Source organism: Mustela lutreola, chromosome 7 (genome assembly GCF_030435805.1).
Source record: "Mustela lutreola isolate mMusLut2 chromosome 7, mMusLut2.pri, whole genome shotgun sequence".
Taxonomy (NCBI): Eukaryota; Metazoa; Chordata; class Mammalia; order Carnivora; family Mustelidae; genus Mustela; species Mustela lutreola.
Genome location: NC_081296.1, coordinates 91,024,884 through 91,049,435, shown reverse-complemented (window position 1 = coordinate 91,049,435; position 24,552 = coordinate 91,024,884). Strand labels below are relative to the sequence as shown.

General features: G+C 37.7%; 1 protein-coding gene across 1 annotated transcript; it reads left to right on the top strand.

Annotated features, from left to right (window-relative positions):
* The first annotated feature begins 2 nt into the window (after positions 1–2).
* PPP2R3C (protein phosphatase 2 regulatory subunit B''gamma) lies at positions 3–24,243 on the top strand. Its single transcript, XM_059181906.1, has 13 exons — positions 3–205; positions 4,911–5,038; positions 7,311–7,415; positions 8,202–8,314; positions 9,059–9,156; positions 10,527–10,597; positions 14,128–14,260; positions 14,674–14,729; positions 14,807–14,882; positions 15,567–15,703; positions 18,354–18,491; positions 20,966–21,025; positions 23,933–24,243. Exons 1-13 carry the CDS (start codon positions 157–159, stop codon positions 24,119–24,121), a joined length of 1,353 nt encoding a protein of 450 aa, XP_059037889.1. The 5' UTR covers positions 3–156; the 3' UTR covers positions 24,122–24,243.
* Positions 24,244–24,552: the final 309 nt, after the last annotated feature.

Sequence of the window (24,552 nt, the reverse complement as noted above, 5' to 3'; positions counted from 1 at the left end):
GGTTTCTGCCTGGTTAGCCCACTTCCGCCCATGTCCAAGATGGCGCTCGAGCGATTCTGACCTTTACGGGGTTGGGCGGTGATTGCAGTCTGAGCTAGTAGCGGGTGGAGCGGTTAGTGAACGGCAAATGCAGGAGCTGCTGCGCGGGAGTCCGCGATGGACTGGAAAGAAATTCTTCGCCGGCGGTTAGCGTCGCCCAGCACAGGTACCTACAGTGAGTTTGGGAGGGGCTGCTTCCAGAGTTAGGTCGGCCCTAAACTCCAGCAGGTAGGGGGGAGGTCGGGGAGGAGCAGCCTCTGGGAGCCGCACTTTACGCTTCTATAAAAGCTCTCTTGACAAAGGCAGATGGGACGTGATTTAGGGGTACTGAGAGGTTTGACCCACACTTCCCGGGAAAAGGTTTGCGGGAATGAAGAACTATCTTAGCACTCAGTTACTTGGCCTTGACTAAGGCTTTTGAGTATAATTGAGGACCCCGGTTCCAACCGTTTTTCGATTCTACTACATACAACCTATAACCCACTGATTGATCTTAATGCCGTTTTACTAACACTTTTCACTTCCCTTCTTACGCATTTTAAATTTTATAATCAATTTTTCTTTATTCTTTTCTCCCCTCCTTCACATTTGCTTGTTAACCAGCCTGGCTGAAGCTCTTATTCCTCGGGGCAGCCGAAAGTGGCTGGAGAAAAACGGAACCGTGGTAAATTGTCTCACTTTGAATTCATGTCCACTACCCTAAAGCAAGTGTCTCGGTTATTCATTTGCACGTATCCCGCCTTTCCCTCCGTATTCATTCTCCTACACTCTAAGGCAGTTTTCATCTTCCAGACCTCTAGTATCTTTAGTTGATGAGCTTGTGTATATATTTGAGAAAGTCAGTGCAAAGAAAAACACCTCACTTTTTCCCACTTACCATTTCTATCAGGCCTTTCCCCACCCTAGATCCTTTTTCCCCACCCTAGATACTTTGCCTTTACTGTTCAGAATGAACTGTCCATACTCGTATTTGAGATAATTCCTCCACTCCAACAGCAGATCGTGTTCCCTTTCTTTTATTCTCTGACTTCACTCTGTTCTTATCTTCTCTCTCATATATCATCAAGTTTTTCTTCTCCACTGGATCATTTCCATCAGCTTTGACAAACATGCTGTAATAAACTCCATGTAAGAAATATCATTTCAGGGGCGCCTGGGTGGCTCCGTGGGTTAAAGCCTCTGCCTTTGACTCAGATCATGATCCCAGGGTCCTGGGATCAAGCCCCTCATCAGGCTCGCTGCTCAGCAGGGAGCCAGCTTTTCCCTCCCCTTCTCACCCCCTGCCTCTCTGCCTACTTGTGATCTCTGTCAAATAAATAAAATCTTACAAAAAAAAAAAGTCACTTGTACTTTCTCCTCTCTCTCTCTTTTTTTTTTGGCTGTCAATAAAAGTTATTTTTGTTGAAGTAAATTTGCTTTATTTTTTTAAAAAAAATTTGTTTAAATTCAATTATTTAACAGATAATGTATTACTGATTTCAGAGGCACAGGTTTGTGATTCATCAGTCTTATATAATACTCAGTGTTCATTACATCCCATGCCCTCCTTAGTGTATATCATCCAGTTACCCCATCCCTCCATCCTCCCTTCCCTTTAGCAACCCTGTTTGTTTCCTATGATTAAAAGTCTCTTACGTTTTTTTTCCCTCTCTGATTTCATCTTGTTTCCTTTTTCCTCTCTTCCCCTATGATCCTCTGTTTTGTTTCTTAAATTCTGCATATGAGTGAAATATAATTGTCTTTCTCTGATGACTTATTTCGGTCAACCATAATACCCTCTAATTCCATCCACATCATTGCAAATGACAAGATTGCATTTTTGATGGATGTGTAATAATCCATGTTATATATACCATATCTTCTTTATCCATTCATCTGTCAGTGGACATCTGAGCTCTTTCTGTAGTTTAGTTATTGTGGACATTGCTGCTATAAACACTGGGATGCCTGTGTCCCTTAAGATCACTACACTTGTATCTTTGGGGTAAATACCCACTTCATTGCATCCTCATTATGTACCAAGTACTATTCTAGGCTATAGCAGTAAACAAAACAGACAAAAGTCTTTGTCCTTGTGGTACTTAGGCTTTAGTGGTGGGAGAGATGATAAATAATAAGCAAATCATTTTGGTTGTACAACTTGTATTTAAGGCTGTTTTCTTCATCGGTGTGCCAGATCCCATTTTTGGTACTCAGAGTTGTATTTCTGCAGTTGTCCCCTCTCCCCTGCATCAGTTTTTCTTTCTCAGTCATTCCTATCACTGTATGAACATGGTGGTATTTCTCTCACCCTAAAGAAACTTGTTGTCTTAACTTCTACCTCTACCTATGCCTCACTTCCCTGCTCCCCTTACAGCAATGCTTGTTAGAAGAAGGGTTGATTAAATCTGTGCTGTAATTACTGCTTGTCAAGATCATCAGTGATCTCCATTGCTATTCCAGTGGTCAGTTTTTAGTCCTCACTTTACCTGGCCTGCTGGCATTCCCTGCCAGGATATGGTAGCTGGCTCTCCCCCTAAACATACTTTCCTCTCTTGGTTTCTGGGAGTCATAACTCCCTCAGTTTTCTTCCCACCCCACCAGTCATGCCTTCTCAGTCTTTGTTTTCTTCTCCCCAGCAACTCAGCATTGGAGTGCCCAAGAGCTAAGGAAGTCCTTGGTCAGCTTCTGTTCTCCATCTATACTCACCTTCATGGTGAAATTAGCCATTCTTATGGCTTTAAATAATGTATATTTGCTGTTGTCACCTAAATTTATATCTCCACTTTCCAAATGCCAGATTCATATATTTCATTGCCTACTTGACATGGCCATTTGCTAAGTGGCCATGTCAGGTGACTCTAATACGTATCTTAATCCTAAACTTGTCCAAAACTGAACTCCTGGTCTCCTTTCTAACTTGCCTACCTGTTACTTTCCCCATCTGCTCAGGTCAAAACCTTTGGAGATCTCTTCAACTGTTGTTTTTGTCTGATACCCACATGCAGTTGTCTGCAAATCCTGAGACTAAGAAATATATCCAGAATATTTACTCCTAACTACCTCTATTGCAGCATCACAATCCACAGCCATCACCATCTGTCACCTGGACATTAGCCTCCCAATTGCTGCTGTTGGCTCTCTCCCTCACTAGAATAAAAGCCGGGGTCTTTCTAATGACCCATGACCTTGACTCTCATTACCTGTCTTCCCTCATCTACTCTTTCCTCTGGCTCACTCTGCTGCAGCCACACTGGCTGTCTCCTTCTTTCCTGGATACACCAGGCAAATTCCTGTCTTCCGGCCTTGGCACTGGCTGTGTCCTTGCCTGGTATGCACTTCCCCCTGTTTATGTGCATAGACTGCTTCCTTGCCTTCTTCAAATTTTTTGCTCAGTTTCATTTCAGTGAGGCTTTCCCTGACACTGTGTCGAAAGCCATATGTAGGTGTGAACACATGTGTACATGTCCACTCATACTTGCTTGTCCCTAGAATAGTTGAATGAAAAAGAATAAGTGAAATCATGAAAATGACTCCAGTGGTTTGGGCTGGTGTGACTAGATGAATACCACTAACTGGGATGGAAATGTGGAATTAGAAGAAGAATAGTAAGGTGAGGGATGGGAAAATTATTTTAGATATGTTGGAGGTGAGGATGAAAATATTTTATTTTGAATGTATGAATTTAAAGTTCAAGAACAATGTTTGGGTTAGTGACATACATTTGGGACTCAGAAGCCAAACTACTAAGTTGAAATGAGGAAAAAAGATTAACAAAAAAGAAATGGCCAGAAAATAAGAATAAATAGTTAAGGTTAAAAATTAACTTGGCACATGTGGCAGAAATGCAGGGGAACGGCTCTGGCACGTTGGAAAGAAGTGAGACTAGAAGAAGGAAAATAGACTATTGAGAAAATATCACAGATCTGAAGATTTCAGTGAGGCTGACGTGTAGGTATCATGACGGGTTTTGAATAACCAGGAGAGAAAAATTATCTGAGAGTGTATTTAAGTTTAGTATATTTAGGAGCAGATAAGATCTGTGGTCTTGCCATGGAACCAAGTGACAGAGGTGACCCCTCTTAAGAGCTGAGGGATCACGGTTAGTCATAAACATTTATGCTTCCTTGATGATTGCAGGACCTTGAGCTGAAAAACAGTGTGCGCCAGTTGCTGTGGTCAATACACAGTGCAGGGGACGGACTGAAGGAGACAGCTGTAGGCAGTAGCAGGCCAGCTGGGGCTAGAGCAGCCTGAGATGGAAGAGGTTTCCATTACGTAGAGGAACAGTGATTACAAGGACGAAACTTCATGAGGTCAAGGGCTGCATCTGTTTTTTCACCATGCTAACCCTAGTGTCTAGTACTATTCTGACACAGTAGGTGCTCAAGAAGTACTTTTGTTGGAATGAATCATGAACATATCAGAAGTCTGGAAGAAAGGGACTTGAGGAAGACACAAGTATCGTGACAAAAAGAAGTAGAGGGAGCAACTAAGATGTGGTTGAAGATGCAGGGGAGGCTCTTCCAATTCTTGGTGCTTCAAGAAAATGAATGTACATGTTCAGTGTATAAGCACAATTTTGGATGTCTTTTTTGCACTGTAATTACACCATAGTAAAAACAAATACTGATTTTAAGGGGTGCCTGGGTAGCACAGTTGGTTTGAGCACCTATCTCCTGATTTTGGTTGAGGTCATGATCTCAGGGTTGTGAGATTGAGCCCCGTGTTGTGTTCCGCACTGGGTGTGGAGCCTGCTTAAGATTATCTCTCTCTTTCTCTCTCTCCCCCTCTCTTTATTCTCTCCCCCTCTTCTCTCTCTCTAAAAAAAAAGTAGGTAAAAATACTGATTTTGAAAGTGTTCTTCCCCCTTCAATCTGTTTTGTTACCAGAAAAAAAAAGTGAACAAGAATTAAAAGATGAAGAAATGGATTTGTTTACCAAATACTACTCAGAATGGAAAGGGGATAGAAAAAGCACAAATGAGTTCTATAAGACCATTCCCCGGTTTTATTACAGGGTAAGTGGTATCTAAGTAAATGTCTCACGGAGTTTATAAATGAAATGTTAACTCTTAAAATGGGATCAGAATCTTTTATATAAATAAATAGAGGTTATATTTTAAATTTTATATATTCTTTCATTGTATTTGATCTTATTGTTGTTTTGAAATTGATAAAATCTCAAGTTGTTTTTTCTTTTAAATCTCAAGTTTTGATATAAATTGGTATAAGAACACAAAGTTGTTACTTGGCCCCCTTTTGCTGATTTACAGGCTTTTCCTTCCTATTTTTTCTTACAGATATTAGCAGTAGGTATTCTGTTGGATCATGTGTCTAGGTTTACTTGGCTGATTACCATTTTTAACTTTGTCTTTTACCCATGTTCTTAAGGTGTAATACATTTTGCTCAAGGTTAAACTGAAAAATAGATTAAAATGGAAAACTTGAAGAGTTGTACTTAACGTTTGCTTGTGCCAAAACCATAAAGAACTCCTTGAAAGAGAGTACAGAAGACAGGAAGACCTTAAGAAGGCTACTTACAGCTGAAATTGAAGGCCACTTAAAGAATAAGATATATTTAGTATTATGCAAGATGTGACCACTATAGAAAAGTTAACTATAAAATTTTAGCTGCATGTCTCTTAATTTTCTACCTTCTAAACTCAATTATAACATTATTTACAAAGACAATAAATGTTGTTTTGCTTATATTTAGGAGCAATGTATTAGTATAAGTGAATTATCTAGATAGTTGTAACATTTCTTCAAGTACAAGGCTTTTCAAAGTGAACCATTTTTATTGGAAACCTTTCTGTAATACTATTTTCTGGTCTTTTGAGAGTTATATGACTACAGGTGCCTAGCTTCCCTAGAGTCAGTAGAGCATATGATTCTTGATCTATTCTTGATCATGGGATATGAGTCCAAACCCTATGTTGGGTATAGAGATTATTTAAAAATAAAATCTTAAAAAAAATTATATGACTAATCCACATTTGTCATGGAAAAGGGAAAAAATAGCTGATATTTTCCCATAACATTGCACAGAGATGGAAATAAATATTTCTACATGAATCCTTCTCCATAATTCTGTGTACACATGTGTTTAATAACAGTGGGATCATATGTACTTCTCCCACTTTATGCATTTCACACTTTCTTAAACAGAGTCCACTAGACAATTGAAAATCTTTTATAGTCTAGGGGAGCAGGAAGGGAATTGATGTTTATTGAGTGCCAATGTACTTCAGAGCACTTTATATTCATGATCTCATTTAATCCGGATTATGAAATAGTATCTTACCCAGAAACAGCCCTTACATGTTGAGATGACCCCATTTCTGAACCAAGGACTCAACTTTCCTGTACTGGAAGTACCAGTACCAACTTTTTATCTCCCCTGTGGTTCCTGAGGAATTCCTTTTACCCCATTTCTGTCTCTTCCTTTTCTCTGTGACCTCTTGCAGATCCCACATGGTCTCCAGTCTGCAGATGTGGATTTGTGGAATGTTCTTCTGTTTCTTCTTCTCTCTCTGTCTTCCCACTGCTTTGGAGAAACCACCTGCAGTCTTTAGTCACCACTTCTCTCCTTGGCTGATTAGCTGGTTGACTAGCCACTGGAGCACGATCACAGTCTCAGCCCCAGCCTTACCCTCTAATGCTTCTTCCTTTTCCATTCCTTTGGATGGGAGGGATGGCATCTTAGTTCTTGGAAATGAAAGAACAAATTTGACTATGGTTGCTTAGCTAGGTTTAATGGGGCTGAGTTACAGACAACAAAAAATCCTCGAAGCAAATTGTTTGACGCTGAGCTGGAATTAGTCATTTTAAAGCCCTGTTTATGGAAATCACCCCAGCGAGCTGACTGTCTGCCTAGGAGGTGAATATAACAGACCCGGCTTGACCATCTCCAAGAAGTACGATCATTCAAGCTCAAAAGGCATACTTTGCTAAGACCGTGTATCTTTAGTTAGTTCTAATTTAATTCTTTTGTCAGTCTAAAGTTAGAGTGGAAAGAGTGCTCTAAGAAAATAAAATCAAATTTGGGCTAGACCGTTAGCTCTTTCTAGGCAGGGATCTGGCCTTACTGATCATTGAATTCTCTCTGGATCTCTTTTTGTTAAATGAACTTTCTGAATGAATGATAACTTGAAGTTAAGCAAAATTGAGATACAAAACATAATTTAAGGCAATGCAATATGTAGTTACTTTATGAGGCCCAGTATATTTTACATAATCCAGTAATAGTCTAGAATTGAAGTGTAGAAATTAACTCTAGTGTATTTTTAGCTGCCAGCTGAAGATGAAGTCTTACTACAAAAATTAAGAGAGGAATCCAGAGCTGTCTTTCTGCAGAGGAAAAGCAGAGAACTGTTAGATAATGAAGAATTACAGGTAAGAAAAGGATTAAAGGTTGCTTTGGACCTTAGCCATTTTTTTATTTGTACTAAAGTCAAACAGGACCTCAGGATATCTTAATGGAGCCATAGCTGCCGAGTGGGTGAACACACAGGCCCTGGAGCAGTGAGTCCTACCAAAATCAACTACAGAGCTTGCCTGGGCACCAGCTCCCCAAGATGTTATGTTTTGTTTTGTTTTGTTTTGTTTTGTTTTTAAATTCCTACATGATTCTAATGTGAGGCCAATGTTGAGAAACACTACTATAGGGTCAGACTTTGGGGGTTCACATCCTAGCCATGCTCTGTGACCTTGGGCAATGGACTTAACATTTCTGTGCTTCAGTTGTCATCTGTGACGTAGGGATAATAGTATCTCTCTGCATCACATAGTTATATGGATTAAAGAGGTACTGTAGCATTGGGGAATGGGATAACTGGGTGATGGGCATTAAGGAGGGCACATGTTGTGATGAGCTCTGGGTGTTACGTGCAACTAATGAATCATTAAACACAACATCAGAAACTAATGATGTACCATATGTTGGCTAATTGAACACAATAATTTTAAAAAGCTTAAATTAAAAAAAAAGAGGTTCCATATATGAAAACTTTAAACTTGGGCATTCTGTAAATGCCAGCTATTTGTATTATGTTATTAGTAATCAAAAGGATAATAGGGAATGAGATTCATCTTACTCATTTTAATGGAAATAACACATTTAACTGATGTTAAATTTTGTTTTATTAAATATAACATCTTCATTTCTGGAATTCTCCTAAGAACTTATGGTTTTTGCTGGATAAGCACCAGACACCGCCTATGATTGGAGAGGAAGCAATGATTAATTATGAAAATTTTCTAAAGGTTGGTGACAAAGCTGGACCAAAGTGCAAGTAAGTTTCATTAAGTATAACTAACAAAGGAGTATGTTATGTTAAGCATTTTAAATGCCAGAAATAAATGTCAATGAAAATATAAGTCAATTGTGTGACAGTTTGAGTCCTTTCAGTTATTAATGAAATTTTAAAATTATTTAGTCAAGCAAATTCCATTGGCATGAAGTTATTAAAAGAAACAGATGGTTTAGAAGGAAAAAATGAAACGAGATGGGATCCGGAGGGAGCAAACCATAAGAGACTCAATCTCAAAAAACAAACTGAGGGTTGCTGGGGACTAGGGGTAGGGAGAGGGTAGCTGGTTTATGGACATCGAGGAGGGTATGTCCTGTGATGAGTGCTGTGAAATGTGTAAGCCTGATGATTCACAAACCTGAACCCCTGGGGCAAATAATACATTATATGTTAATAAAAATAATTTTAAAAAATAATAGTTTATAATATAGTATATTTATATACTATACACTGTATGTATGTATATATATATACATATATATATATATATATATAGTACATTTATATGCAAGAGTATAGGTTTTCATTCTTTTTTGGGTTGTTTTAGCCTTTCATTCTTAAAACAATAAAATTAAAAGATGTCTGACAGTATTTTAAGTTTTGAACTGTGGTTCTCACTTTGATTTTTTTCATTTTGGTTTTTAATTGTTTGAATTCATGCAGTTTGCTAATTCAGTATGTTTGCTCTGTTGGGAGATAATTTTAATCTTTATTTCCTTTCCTTAGGCAGTTTTTCACAGCAAAAGTCTTCGCTAAACTCCTTCATACAGACTCTTACGGAAGAATTTCTATCATGCAGTTCTTCAATTATGTCATGAGAAAAGGTGATTTCATTTTCACTGTGTTTAAACTCTTATCTGGGAATCAAGGAGGTTTTCGTACATGCTTTTACAATATTTCTTCTCTGTGAAACAACTCTCTTAGTAAATTTGAATAAATAGCAGAATTTCTTTCTTCCTTTTTTTTTTCTTTTGTAAAAGAGAGAACAGAACACGCATGAGTCAGGGTTGGAGGGTAGGTGTTGGGACAGAGGGAGACAGAGAATCCCAAGCAGACTCCATGCCCAGCAGGGAGCCCAACACACAGTTGAATATCAGGACCCTGAGACCCTGACCGGAGCCAGAATCAAGATTGAGATGCTTAACTGAGCCACCCACACACCCCTGAAGAGCAGAATTTCTTACCTTTTGATGCAGATTTATTTTTTATTTTTCTAATTCTCTCCTGGAGGAACTTATTAGAGCCAAGATTTTCTACCATAAATTTGGGTTCATTATTATAAATAACACAAAACAACATGTATCCTAAAGATACTAGCTAAGAGTTATATATTAAAAGCTGAACCAAGAGGGGCACCTGGGTGGCTCAGTGGGTTAAGCCTCTGCCTTTGGCTTAGGTCGTGATCTTGGGGTCCTGGGATCAAGCCCCACATCGGGCTTTCTGCTTGGCAGGGAGTCTGCTTCCCCCTCTCTCTCTGCCTGCCTCTCTGCCTACTTGTGATTTCTGCCAAATAAATAAATAAAATCTTTTTTAAAAATTAAATTAAATTAAAAAAAGCTGAACCAAGAGTTTTAATGTAGTGGTTTAAATGATTTTAATTCACTGGTAATTCTGTTTTACCAAGAAGAACACAGGGTTTGGGGCACCATCTTCTCGTGTAGTCAAAAATCTGAGTATAAGTTCTGGCTCCCCAAAAACTTAACTGTTAAGAGCCTGTTTTGGGCTGGAAACCTTACCAATAACATAAACAGTTGATTAACATGTTTTATATCTTACATGTATTATATACTGTATTCTTACAATAAAGTAAGCTAGAGAAAAGAATGTTACTGTGAAAATCACGAGGTAAGGCATCTGGCTGGCTCAGTCAGTGGAGCATGCAACTCTTGATCTCAGGGCTGTGAGTTTGAGCCCCATGTAGAGTGTAGAAATTACTTAAAAAAAAAAAAAAGAATATTTTGAAGGGCATCAACTTTATTGTCACTTTAGGCAGGGTAGAATTGTTGATACCTGCCATTAATCCTATGGTATATTTTGATACAATTTTAGGGTTACTGGATAAGCAATATATATGTGTGTGTGAAGAAGTATGTAAAGTTATTAGTTTGTCCCTCTAATCTAGCTGTTTATTTCCTTTTATCCATATATATACTAAAAGACAGCTCTTAAAATTACATTATATCTTTATTGTTAGTTTGGCTTCATCAGACAAGAATAGGACTCAGTTTATATGATGTTGCTGGACAAGGATACCTTCGGGAATCTGTAAGTATTAACCTACTTTAATAACTTCTATAGGCACAGAATGTTAACAGTAGTTATCACTGAGTGTTGGGATCAAAGGTGATTTTATTTTTCTTTCTCTGATTTTGTTTGTTTTCACAAATAATGTGTTAACTAAAAATCATTTTAAATGAATATTTTCATATTCATCCACCCCCCCCAAAGTATATATTGACCACAAAAATCTTTTCTAGATTCTTTTTCTCCAACTTTTGAAAATAGCTTTTCAAAGAGAAAATTAAAAGAATGTAGTGGAGTTTTTTGTTTTTGTTTTTTAAAGATTTTATTTATTTATTTGATAGAGAGATCACAAGTAGGCAGAGAGGCAGGCAGAGAGAGAGGGGGAAGCAGGCTTCCCACTGAGCAGAGAGCCTGACTTGGGGCTTGATCCCAGGACCCTAGGATCATGACCTAAGATGAAGGAAGAGGCCCAACCCACTGAGCCACCCAGGCGTCCCAAGAATGTAATGTTTTAACAGGATTAAAAATCATTGAAGAATCTATACTCAGAAAACTATAAAGTACTCATGAAAGAAATTGAGGAAGACACAAAGAAATGGAAAAATGTTCCATGCTCCTGGATTGGAAGAATAAATATTGTGAAAATGTCTATGCTACCTAAAGCAATCTACACATTTAATGCAATTCCTATCAAAGTACCATCCATCTTTTTCAAAGAAATGGAATAAATCATCCTAAAATTTATATGGAACCAGAAAAGACCTCGAATAGCCAAAGGGATATTGAAAAGAAAGCCAAAGTTGGTGGCATCACAATTCCGGACTTCAAGCTCTATTACAAAGCTGTCATCATCAAGACAGCATGGTACTGGCACAAAAACAGACACATAGATCAATGGAACAGAATAGAGAGCCCAGAAATAGACCCTCAACTCTATGGTCAACTAATCTTCGACAAAGCAGGAAAGAATGTCCAATGGAAAAAAGACAGCCTCTTCAACAAATGGTGTTGGGAAAATTGGACAGCCACATGCAGAAAAATGAAATTGGACCATTTCCTTACACCACACACAAAAATAGACTCAAAATGGATGAAGGACCTCAATGTGCGAAAGGAATCCATCAAAATCCTTGAGGAGAACACAGGCAGCAACCTCTTCGACCTCAGCCGCAGCAACATCTTCCTAGGAACATCGCCAAAGGCAAGGGAAGCAAGGGCAAAAATGAACTATTGGGATTTCATCAAGATCAAAAGCTTTTGCACAGCAAAGGAAACAGTTAACAAAATCAAAAGACAACTGACAGAATGGGAGAAGATATTTGCAAACGACATATCAGATAAAGGACTAGTGTCCAAAATCTATAAAGAACTTAGCAAACTCAACACCCAAAGAACAAATAATCCAATCAAGAAATGGGCAGAGGACATGAACAGACATTTCTGCAAAGAAGACATCCAGATGGCCAACAGACACATGAAAAAGTGCTCCATATCACTTGGCATCAGGGAAATACAAATCAAAACCACATGAGATATCACCTCACACCAGTCAGAATGGCTAAAATCAACAAGTCAGGAAATGACAGATGCTGGCAAGGATGCGGAGAAAGGGGAACCCTCCTCCACTGTTGGTGGGAATGCAAGCTGGTGCAGCCACTCTGGAAAACAGCATGGAGGTTCCTCAAATTGTTGAAAATAGAACTGCCCTATGACCCAGCAATTGCACTACTGGGTATTTACCCTAAAGATACAAACGTAGTGATCCAAAGGGGCACGTGCACCCAAATGTTTATAGCAGCAATGTCCACAATAGCCAAACTATGGAAAGAACCTAAATGTCCATCAACAGATGAATGGATCAAGAAGATGTGGTATATATACACAATGGAATACTAAGCAGCCATCAAAAGAAATGAAATCTTGCCATTTGCGACAACATGGATGGAACTAGAGCGTATCATGCTTAGCGAAATAAGTCAAGCAGAGAAAGACAACTATCATATGATCTCCCTGATATGAGGAAGTGGTGATGCAACATGGGGGCTTAAGTGGGTAGGAGAAGAATCAATGAAACAAGATGGGATTGGGAGGGAGACAAACCATAAGTGACTCTTAATCTCACAAAACAAACTGAGGGTTGCTGGGAGGAGGGGGGTTGGGAGAAGGGGGGTGGGGTTATGGACATTGGGGAGGGTATGTGCTTTGGTGAGTGCTGTGAAGTGTGTAAACCTGGCGATTCACAGACCTGTACCCCTGGGGATAAAAATATATGTTTATAAAAATTAAAAAAAAATCATTGAAGAAAGAGGAAAACTTTTCATTATTCATGAGTGTTACAAATGTTAGCACCAGGAATTTTTCAGGCTTACAAAGAACAGAAAGTTTGATAATGCTTTTAAGAAGGTAATATATAATAGGGCATGATTTCCCAAACTCTCAATTTGCAGTGCCTTTAGTATCTCAGTAATTTCTGCATAGTGCTTTTAGGTCAAAAGAAATCCTAACAGTTTCATTTATTAGTTCTGAACAATTTATGAAAACATTTATTAAACTTATTATATTAGCCATTTGAAAAAAAAATACACCTAAGTTGAAAGTAATATTTTTGCTTCATTCTTAAATTACAAATACTAATGGAAATTGTGCCCATGGGGCACACTGTATGGCCAGTCAATCCTGGCAGTTAAGATTGGACAGTTGTCCTTCACTTCCCGTTCCACACTAACTTCTTTGTTGTACTTGCTTTGTGACAAACCATCAAGAACCTAGCTTCGCAAAGATTTATGTCACCAAAAAAGCATGTATCCCCATCAGTGTTGATAATGTACTAATTGATAATTGATAATTTGCTAATTGATAATGTGATAATATCTATCTTGAGGTCATAGCTCTAGCTCATAGCCACATCTGTTTTGCACTCTTTGCAAAAAGAGTTTCCCTGAAATTTTTTTAATATCCTGCTGCACCCCTGTGAGTTTACTGAAGCATTCCTGGGGCACAGTTTGGGAACTGTTGGTTTAGCCTTCACATTGCTGGTGGGAGTATAAAATATAGGGGGGAGGTGGGAAGTTTTCTCCTCCCTGCTTGTGCTCTCTCTTGCTATCTAGGTCTCTCTCAAATAAATAAAATCTTTTTAAAAATTTTAAAAATAAATACAAGATTTTATTTATTTGAGAGAGAGACCAAGTATGAGAAAGCACAAGTAGGGGGAGGGACAGAGGAAGAAGCAAGCACCCCGCTGAGCAGGAGGGCCAATGCAGAGCTCTGTCCCAGAACCCTGAGATCAGGACCAGAGCCACCCAGGCACCCCCTTTTTGTTCTTTTTGATTTTGGAATTATACCAAATATATTGCTTATTCAGAAATGTTAAAATTGAAACAAAAAGCAAAACAATATAGGTTTTACCACTAACATAGTTATGATTTTATTTTATCACTAATATACTATTAATGCTGAATAATTTTTAGGACTGAAATTCAGCATTCCAGCATCTAACAAACAAACAAGATCGGACAGTTAACTCTTTAACGTTTTGATTTGTTTTCTTTCAGGATTTAGAAAACTATATATTGGAACTTATCCCTACTTTGCCACAATTAGATGGGCTGGAAAAATCTTTTTACTCCTTCTATGTCTGTACAGCAGTTAGGAAATTCTTCTTCTTTTTAGACCCTCTAAGAACAGGTAAAAGAAAATCTTAGATGTTATAAGGATATTATTCTAAATCTCAATAACTAAAGTCTTGAAAATGTCATTCATTTTTCTACTATGTCATTGCCTTTAATATATAAAGATCTTTTATGATTTATTTGCACCATCTAGAACCAACTTTGTGACGGTTGGCATGTCACGTTACTTCTTAGTTTCTTCATCTCCAAAGTGATGTATGAACTGGATAAACATTGACTCCTTCTGGTTCTAAGAAACCAGTTATTCTGAAATGATTTGCTATCCCTGATATGTAATTTACTGGAGAGCTGTTCTTGATGAAAGATATGAAGCTTTAAAATATCAATTGTGTGATTACTCTTCTAAAATAATGCCTTTATATTGAGTTCCTCTTTTTTAAAAAATGAAACTGTGTTTGTTCTTTAAAGGGAAGATTAAAATTCAAGATATTTTAGCATGCAGCTTCCTAGATGATTTATTGGAGGTAAATATGTTTTTTAAATACCTAATTATATCACTTGACAGTTACTATCTTCTAATTATGTCTCTGTGTTTATTTAGTTAAGGGATGAGGAACTGTCCAAGGAGAGTCAAGAAACTAATTGGTTTTCTGCACCTTCTGCCCTAAGGGTATATGGTATGGTTCTTGTCATAATGCTAAAATTTGATTGATCCATTCCTCAGTTAATTTGCATTCAAAGGGCAGTTTTATACATAGGCTTAATTATCTTAGGATGAAAGTATTCTAATTACCTTAAGAGCTAGCATTCTAGGTCACTAAAATTTACTCGTCATTTTCTTGCTCTTTAATAGAACATACAGAATGTAATTTGATCCTTTCTTGTTGACTCAGGAGCATCATTATGAACATCAGTCATTATCTTGCATTGTGATAAAATGCCACTGCTGTCAGCGTCCACAGTGGCAAGTGTTCTAGGGATTGTTTGCTTTTTCCTTTAATTTCATTAGTATGCTCCATTATTCTCTTGGGTGGTCTTTGGATTCCTTTTGGTATCCTTGATCTCTGCTTTCAAGAGCCAGCATGTCAGTGTTTTTTATTCACCCCTGTCTCTAATTTTGAAACCTAGGAAAGTTCTAAAAGGTTGCAAACTGAAAACAGATAATGATGGCAATAGCCCAAAGGCCATGGCTATATGCAGAGCTTAGGGACTGTGGTGATAGAGAGTACAGGGTACTACCCTAATATAGTTTGAAGATCAAAGTATTAACCAATAAAAAGAACTTCTGGTGTTTATTCTTTTGTCCTCATTTAGATTTTTATTTTGGTCATAAATGTCTTTTTATCATTTTTCTTCCTAAGGCCAGTATTTGAATCTTGATAAGGATCACAATGGTATGCTCAGTAAAGAAGAACTCTCCCGCTATGGAACAGCAACCATGACCAACGTCTTCTTAGATCGTGTTTTCCAGGAGTGTCTCACTTATGATGGAGAAATGGTAGTAGTTTAAATCTGATAAGTTTTAAAAATTTAGGCTCCCAGTGTTCACAAACCCTTCCCTTGATGTGATACAGCATTATTTTTATATCAGTATCTTTAAAAGTCTGAACTAATCAAATTGTGAATTTTGGAGCCTTTCATCTTAAGGTAAATTTCCTTAAACACATTATGGACTCAGGACAAATATAAAATTTTAATAATTTTTTCATTTCATTATCAGTGTATCTCTCTTTTTAATGTTTCAAGTTCTATTTAAATTCCAGTTAGTTAACATGTAGTGTAATATTAAGAATTTAGTGATTCATCACTTACTACAACACCCAGTTCTCATCCCAACAAGTGCCCTCCTTAATATCCATCACTCTTTTAGCCCATCTCCCCTGCCCACCTCCCCTAAGGAGTATGGATTAGGGGAGGAAAAAAAAATCTGAAAAATCGGCAAATCTTGTTGACTCTTTTCATGTAGATGTAGATAGTTCATTAAATTTCCAGATCAGATAGTGTACCACAGATGCCGTGATTTAAATCTAAGAATCAGGTTGTATTACTTTCTGTAATTGTATGTATTAGTAGCTACTGATTAACATGCCCTGTCCTCTTACCACAACAATGCACAATACTTAAGGAAATTCTACCTAGCATTTTATTTCTTTTTTTAAGATTTTATTTATTTGGGTGCCTGGGTGGCTCAGAGGGTTAAGCCTCTGCCTTTGGCTCAGGTCATTATCCTAGGGTCCTGGGATCAAACCCCACATCGGGCTCTCTGCTCGGCAGGGAGCCTGCTTCCTCCTCTCTCTCTCTGCCTGCCTCTCTGCCTACTTGTGATCTCTGTCAAATAAATAAATAAAATCTTTTTTTTTTTTTTAAAGATTTTATTTTTATTTATTTGACAGACAGAGATCACAAGTAGGCAGAGAGGCAGGCACAGAGAGGAGGAAGCAGGCTCCCTGCCGAGCAGAGAGCCCGATGTGGGGTTTGATCCCAGGACCCTAGGATAATGACCTGAGCCAAAGGCAGAGGCTTTAACCCACTGAGCTACCCAGGTGCCCTTCTACCTAGCATTTTAAAATCACCATCCTTGCTATTAAAAACATGTGTTAAGGATGTGATAAATTATCAAACCAGTGACACATCAGAAATGGTCGTATTGTCAGAGGAGAATTGGTGTTTTTAGGTTTTATCACTTAGCTTGAATAGCAGTTTTCTCAACACCATTTTTAGCTAGCAGTATGCGAAAAAGGGGGAACTCTGCTTTGTGACTCCTACAGCTGTCTATAGTCGACAATGAGGAGCTTGTAGTGGACTAATGACTTCTGGTGAATACAGTCAGAGGCTACAACTATGGATGGAGTTAGACCGTGATGAGGCTGCATCTCTTTAGCTCTTTATACTGCAGTTCACACAAAAAGGAATTCTTAATCTTAGCCTAAAAAAACGAGAATATAAAATTTTTTCTAAGTGTAATATCCAAAGTGTTCTTTTCACCGTGCAAAAAACGTAATGAGTATCCCTTTTTTGTAGAGAAAGCTTTCTGTTTTCTTCATGTCTTTCTGGCTTTCATTTGTGGTTTTTTGCCTTTTGGATGAGAACAGTTTCAGTTCACTGTATAATATTGGGTATTTTTAAGATGGCTTATTTTTTTTTTTTTTTAAGATTTTATTTATTTATTTGACAGAAAGAGATCACAAGTAGGCAGAGAGGCAGGCAGGCAGAGAGAGAGAGAGAGAGGGAAGCAGGCTCCCTGCTGAGCAGAGAGCCCAATACGGGGCTCCATCCCAGGACCCCGAGATTATGACCTGAGCCAAAGGCAGAGGCTTTAACCCAGTGAGCCACCCAGGCACCCCGGCTTATTATTATTCTTATCTGATTTTAAAATGTTTAAATATTTCAAAATAACTATTTAAATATACTGTTCTATTCATTCCAGATAAACTGGTTCTTCTTCTTTTTTTTTTTTTTTTTTAACAAACTTACCACACTGAAAAGGTAACAATTTAGTGGCATTGTATAATAGCTTAGTCATTGTCCTATCTACTTCAAAGGCATAATAAAATAAAATTACTTCTAAAGAGAGCAACTCTTTCATAAGAAAATGAGCTATATCCCCAAACTGTCCTATACAGATTAACTGCTTTGTAGAATTTCTAGAAACCAATATTAAGTATACAAATGGATATCTCATTTCATATTTTTTTTAAAAATTGCCATTTTTCTGAGAGACTCTTGACTGGGAAACAGTTGTGGAAGGGGCGGTAGGTGGGGGGGATAGGGTAATGGGGTGATGAGCAGTGTCATGTGAAGAGCACTGAGTGTTATATGCAACTAATGGTGTACTATAAATTGGTTAATTGAAGAACACCTGGGCAGCCGAGTCAGTTAAGCATCTGCCTTCAGCTCAGGTCATGATCCCAGGGTCCTGGGATCAAGTCTCACATCGGGAGCCTGCCTCTTCCTCTGCCCCTCCCCCTGCTCATGATCTCTCTCTCTCTCTCAAATAAAGAAAATCTTTAAAAAATATGTTGGCTAATTGAATTTAAATTTTAAAAATTGCCATCTTTGACTGTAAAATAGCTTTAAATCATTAGATATTCAATTGAAAAGTTAATTCCAAATAAGACTTCTAACGAATGTCATCTTCTTTTCTATAGGACTATAAAACCTACCTGGACTTTGTTCTTGCATTAGAAAATCGAAAAGAGCCGGCAGCTCTGCAGTATATTTTCAAATTACTTGATATTGAGAACAAAGGATATCTGAATGTCTTTTCACTTAATTACTTTTTTAGGGTAAGTCTCATTTGTGTAAATGAGTCATTGTTCCTTAAGATAATATTATACTTATATATACAATATTAAATTGATTTAAATTATCTGGGCAGTAACAATTTTATCTAATTTGTGATATTTAAGTATAACAAAAGGGTATACTAACAGATTTTATTAATATTTTTTAAGTAGCTCCATGCCCGGCATGGAGCCCAACATGGGGCTTGAACTCCCAACCCTGACTAAGCCCTGAGCTGAAATCAAGAATTGAACACTTAATTAACCTATCGAGCCACCCAGACATCCCAATTTATTAACAGATTTTAGAAGAAAATAAGTCTTTTAGTTTTGTTTTTTTCAAAAATAAGTAGACTAAAGCAAAGCTGATTTGATTAGTTGTAGAACATTAAAGTGTATAAATATCTGTCAGGGGCTATACTGGCCATTGGAGATGCAGACATACATGAGAAATTTTGTGCATTGGTGATCAAAAACTAGTGTGTAAAATGCTTCAGAAGCTTCAGTTAAACAGTTCAGAAAAGGTAGAAGTTTTGCAGACTTTGGTAGTAGTAGATTCTTTTAAGAGCTGTGCTGTAAAAAATAATTATTTATTTTAATAATTTTAAAGTTATTGCATGCTGCATTTCAGCATAAAAACAGATTTGCTGAAGTGCTTATTTTGTGCCTTAGGTGGTCTCAGAGAATAATGTGATGAGTTCTGAGAAGGAAAATTTGAATGTATCTTATTTGATGAGCATTCAGATGCACAGAGTGTAAAAATAGGAATGTCTGCCCTTTTAAGACAAATCATTCCTAAATTTGAATAGTAACTTTTCTGTTTGGGTGGAACAGTTTTGTACAGTAGTATTTCACCATTATCTTATTTCTATGGCTAGTTTTTAGATGACTAATTTTTGGTTAAAATACGGTTAAGAACAGTAGGAAGAAACGGCTTTTTTTAAACAATAAAAAATGACATCTTCACATCTTTGTCACAAAACATTTTTCCCCAGAGGCTTTTCCTTTTTCCATTTAAATATGTGGGATACTTTAAAAATAACTATTTGGTTCTGAGTTTCATAGTATGTAAAATTCATAGTTTTATTTTAAATCCCCTAAAACTTCTGTAATGATTTCCTAGGCAGTAATGACTACCAATATTAGGATAAACTACAATTGCAGTATTAGGATACATTTTTTAAAAATTGAATCCATGGCTAATCTGAGAGTGTAACACCAACTCATACTATCAATGCCCCACTTCAGGCAGACCTATTAAATGAAAATTGTTTTAGAAAAACAAACTAAGTATTTTTAGAAATTAAACACTCAACCCTTTTTCTTTTCTTTTCTTTTTTTTAAGATTTTATTTATTTGTCAGAGAGAGGGAGAGCAAGAGAGGGAACACAAGCAGGTGGGGTGGGAAGGGAGAAGCAGGCTTCCCGCAGAGCAGGGAGCCTGATGGGGGTCTTGATCCCAGGACTCTGGGATCATCACCTGAGCCACCCAGGTGCCCCTCAACCCTTTTTCATAAAGAGTTCTTTACAGTATCTTCTCTTAGAATAGTAAAATTTTTGTTTTTAAAATATTTTATACATTTATTTTGTCAAAGTATTTAGGCTTGGTTATATGGGTTAAGGTAAATACTGGGGCTGCATCCTGCAGTCCTAAGCTGTTCATAGAGTCTTTATCAATACCCCACTGATAAAGGTCAGCCTAGATGGTGCACTCGACCCTGTCTCCAGGTCTGTGGCTCTAGTGGCTGTGAGTATACTCAGATTCTCACCTGCTGCAAAGTGATAACCTGTGCACATGCTGGTATCGGGGGCACCACATACAGAGTAGGCACCTGCAACATATTTATTCAATTCTTTACCAAGAATTTTAAGCTTCACATTTTCTAGTGAATGATCCTCACCTAAAATACTTACTAGTCCACCTGGATCACAGTAGTTTCTTTCGTTAATAGTTTTTTTTTTGTTATGTGTTTTTTTGTTAAAGGCTTTGTTATAAAAGAGAGTTTGAGGGAGGCTTACCTCCATTTTTTTTTTTTCTGTCAAGTATAAGGCATAATACAGGGTGGGAGGCAGAGGTGGCAGATTGGGTGTCTTAAAGAATGGTGAAGGTATGCACAGCATTCCTGGAAAATGCAAGGATCAGGCATAACAGAATAATTGCTAGGCCATGTAAAGGCCCATGGGAGGTTGGAGACCATTCCTTTATGGTAGTAATAATCTGTGGCCTTGTATAATTTTTTCTGGAATTCTCAATAGCAAGATAGAGATCTATAAAGGTTGATGGTTACACTGATCATTGTTTAAGTTTTGCTGACTGGATGGGAAGCAAGTTCAAGGAAGTTGAGAACATTGGCAAGAGTGGTTGAAATGATAAAGCTTGTGGTCTGATAGGAAAAGATGTGGGACTAGAACGGGCCATGGGACGGGAAGGGGGCTGTGGTATATTTTTTATTTACAGACTTACTCTTACCCATACAGGCCATACAGGAACTTATGAAAATCCATGGACAAGATCCTGTTTCATTTCAAGATGTCAAGGTTACCTTCTCTTTTCTTTTCTTTAAGTAAGCTCTGTACCCAATGGGGGCTTTTGAACTCTCATGACCCTGAGATCAGGAGCCACATGTTCTACCAACTGAGCCAGCCAGGTGCCCTTTACGTGTTCTTTTAATATATGGGATACCAGTTGGGATGCCTGCGTGGCTCAGTCAGTTGAGTCTGACTCTTGGTTTTGGCTCAGGTCATGGTCTCAGGGTACTGGGATGGAGCTCACATCGGGCTTTGTGGGGAGTCTGTTTCCCCTCCCTCTCTCCCTTTGCCCCTCCCCGTGCTCGTGCACACACGTGCTCTAAGATAAATCTTTTTTAAAATAATATAATTGCAGATAATCATCTATATTAAGTGAAATTTTGTATGAAAGAAACTTACGAATACGAAGTACTGAACTGAACCAAGTATTTGCTGTTATTTATTCTGAACCAATATTTAAATCATTAGAAACTGAGACTACACTTGGAATAATGATTTGCATGGTTTATAATGTTAGCATTGTCAAACTGTATTTTCATTGGAAGCATTCATTCATTTTGATTGAAAAGAGAATCAGGGGCGCCTGGGTGGCTCAGTGGGTTAAGCCGCTGCCTTCGGCTCAGGTCATGGTCTCGGGGTCCTGGGATCGAGTCCCACATCGGGCTCTCTGCTCAGCGGGGAGCCTGCTTCTCTCTCTCTCTCTCTCTCTCTCTCTCTCTGCCAGCCTCTCTACCTACCTGTGATCTCTGTCTGTCAAATAAATAAATAAAATATTTTAAAAAAGAAAAGAGAATCAAATATAGCCTGCATCCTTTGGCAGCCTATTCCAGTGTAAAATGAATTTTTAATCTTGGTAACTACAGTTGACCCTTGAACAACACAGGAATTAGAAGTAATGCCCCTCTCCCATGCAACTGAAAATCCATGTAGAACTTTTGACTCCCCCCAAAACTTAACTACTCATAGCTTACTGTTGACTGGAAGCTTCACATAAACAGTAACATAGTCAGCTAACACATATTTTGTATATGTTTAATATACTATAATTCTTAAAAAAGGAGCTAGAGAAAAAATGTAACAGAATCATCAGAAAAGGAAATGCATTTACAATATACTGTATTTATCCAAAATATCTACGTCTGACTGGACCCATGCATTTCTGATCTGTGTTGTTCAAAGGTCAAATGTATTTAGGTTTGGGCACTTTTTAAATCTACTCCTTCAAAGGTCTTACTTGCTTTTGTATTATTAAGGAACTATCAATCCTACAATATGAAAACAACCACTATTTGAAACACAGGCTAATGCTTCATTTTCGTAGTCAGACTTTCACCAGCTGTAAAAAACCTACAGTACCTAATATAGATTCAAGTTCAGGTTAAGTAGTATAATAAAATAACCCATCTGATTTTAATTAAGTATAAAATAAAGGGCTATTTTAGTTTAATATAAATAAGACACATCTGAAGCTATTCAACAAACAACCTAAGAACTAGTAATTTTAAATTGCTACTAACATAGAAAAAGAGGTTTCATAAACATACAAGATTAAGAGCTCATAAACATTTAATTTACCTGAATTGTTTTAATCTTTTTTTTTTTTTTTTACGATTTTGTTTATTAGAGAGAGAGAGGGAGATTGAGAGAACGAGTGGGAGGCGGGGCAGAGGGAGAAGCAGTCTCCTTGTGGAGTAGGGGGCCCCACGTGCGGCTTGATCCCAGGACTCTGGGATCATGAACTGAGCTGAAGGCAGACACTTAACCGACTGAGCCACCCAGGCACCCTTAAAGAATTATTTTATTTGTTTGTTTATTTAGAGAGGGCATGCACAGTAAGCAGCGGGAGGTAGAGGGACAAGCAGACTCTGCACTGAGCGTGGAGCTTGAGCTCACAACCCTGAGACCATGACCTGAGCCGAAATCGAGTCCAATGCCCAACTGATTGAGCCACCCAGGCAGCCCGAATTGTTCTAATCTTTTTAAAATGTAGTTTACCTCCTTAAATGCCACTATATCTTCTGAGTAATTTTACTACAAAAAGATAAAAAAACATGTACCTAATTCTTTGTAAATATTCATACAGTATACCTCATAATATAGAAGTATTTTCATCTATTCCAGTAAATTTTAGCACAATTTCATTGTCATTCTGGATGACTAATTCTTTAATATGACTAATTCTTCAAAAATGAATATCCCCCACCCACCACCCATCTTAAATCCAGAGTATAAAAGGTTGACCTCTATTTTGGAAATGAAGTTTGTCATTATCTTGATTTTAGAAGCATTTGTTTTTAGTTGGAGCTGAGTTTGCACTTAAACCAAGACCATACATCACCACCAATTAAAAGACAATTGAAAAGTTTAGGATACTTAACATGTATTCAAAGAATGCTGCATTAGTTTTGCCACTAATTAGCTATGTCGCTTGGATTAGATTAAACTCTGAGCCTCAGTTTCTTTCTCTTTTAAGATGAGGGAGAGTGGGGCACCTGGGTGCCTCAATCAGTTAGGCATCTGCCTTTAGCTGAGGTCTTGATCCCAGGGTCCTTAGATGGAGTCTTGAGTCAGGCTCCCTGCTGCACAGGGAGTCTCCTTCTCCCTCTGCAGCTGCTCCCCCTGCTTGTGCTCTACAGCCCCCTCTGTCAAATAAATAAATAAAATCTTTTTTAAAAAAGGGCGGGAGGAGAAGGAAAGGGGGATGGATAGCTATTATATACCTAAGTGATCTTTCAGTAAAATTCTGTGATTGTACATAGAGAAAAGGAGATTGCCTGTGTGTGAACTGGAAAGGAAAAAAACGAGAACAAAAAATTTTACATAAGCTCAAGTGCCAGCCTTGTATTTCACATCAAGATATAATAGAAATTTAGTGGATCAGATACAGATTTCATTGTGTTTTTCTCTCTCTCACAGGATGAAATCTTTGATATGGTTAAACCAAAGGATCCTTTGAAAATCTCTCTTCAGGATTTAATCAACAGTAATCAAGGAGACACAGTCACCACCATCCTAATCGACCTGAATGGCTTCTGGACTTATGAGAACAGAGAAGCTCTTGTTGCAAATGACAATGAAAACTCTGCAGACCTTGACGATACATGATCTCTCAAAGACGAGACTGTGTTCATTAAGATAAGCTTGAATGCTGCACACAAAACCTTTCAAGCACAATCCTTAGAAACAGCCTAAATAAAACACTTTATATGCCTAGAGAACACAACAAATGTTCTGGTTATTGGAATTTGGGCTGCAGTAGTTTGGAAGCAATAGGACCAAATATGGTTTTAGGATGTATTAAATTCTTGTTGCACTTAGCTCAAATATAGCAAGTGTGATTTGATAAAGGTAGGAATCCACTTTAAATCTGTATAATCTTTAGATATAAAGGAAGTTATCATGGGATATTTCTGACATTAGACATTAAGACATTAAATATTTGAGGGATAGTTTATATGTGGTCATTTAACCTCAAGTCTTCTAAAAGTATTCCCTGTATCATAGATTATAAACTTCCCATTCATTAGAATAGAGCC

Excerpts from the sequence above, each read along its gene's own strand:
- PPP2R3C (XM_059181906.1), top strand. The coding sequence starts at position 157 with ATGGACTGGAAAGAAATTCTTCGCCGGCGGTTAGCGTCGCCCAGCACA. Across the intron at positions 5,039-7,310 it reads TTCCCCGGTTTTATTACAGG|CTGCCAGCTGAAGATGAAGT; the intron begins GTAAGTGGTATC and ends GTGTATTTTTAG. Across the intron at positions 14,730-14,806 it reads TCCTAGATGATTTATTGGAG|TTAAGGGATGAGGAACTGTC; the intron begins GTAAATATGTTT and ends GTGTTTATTTAG.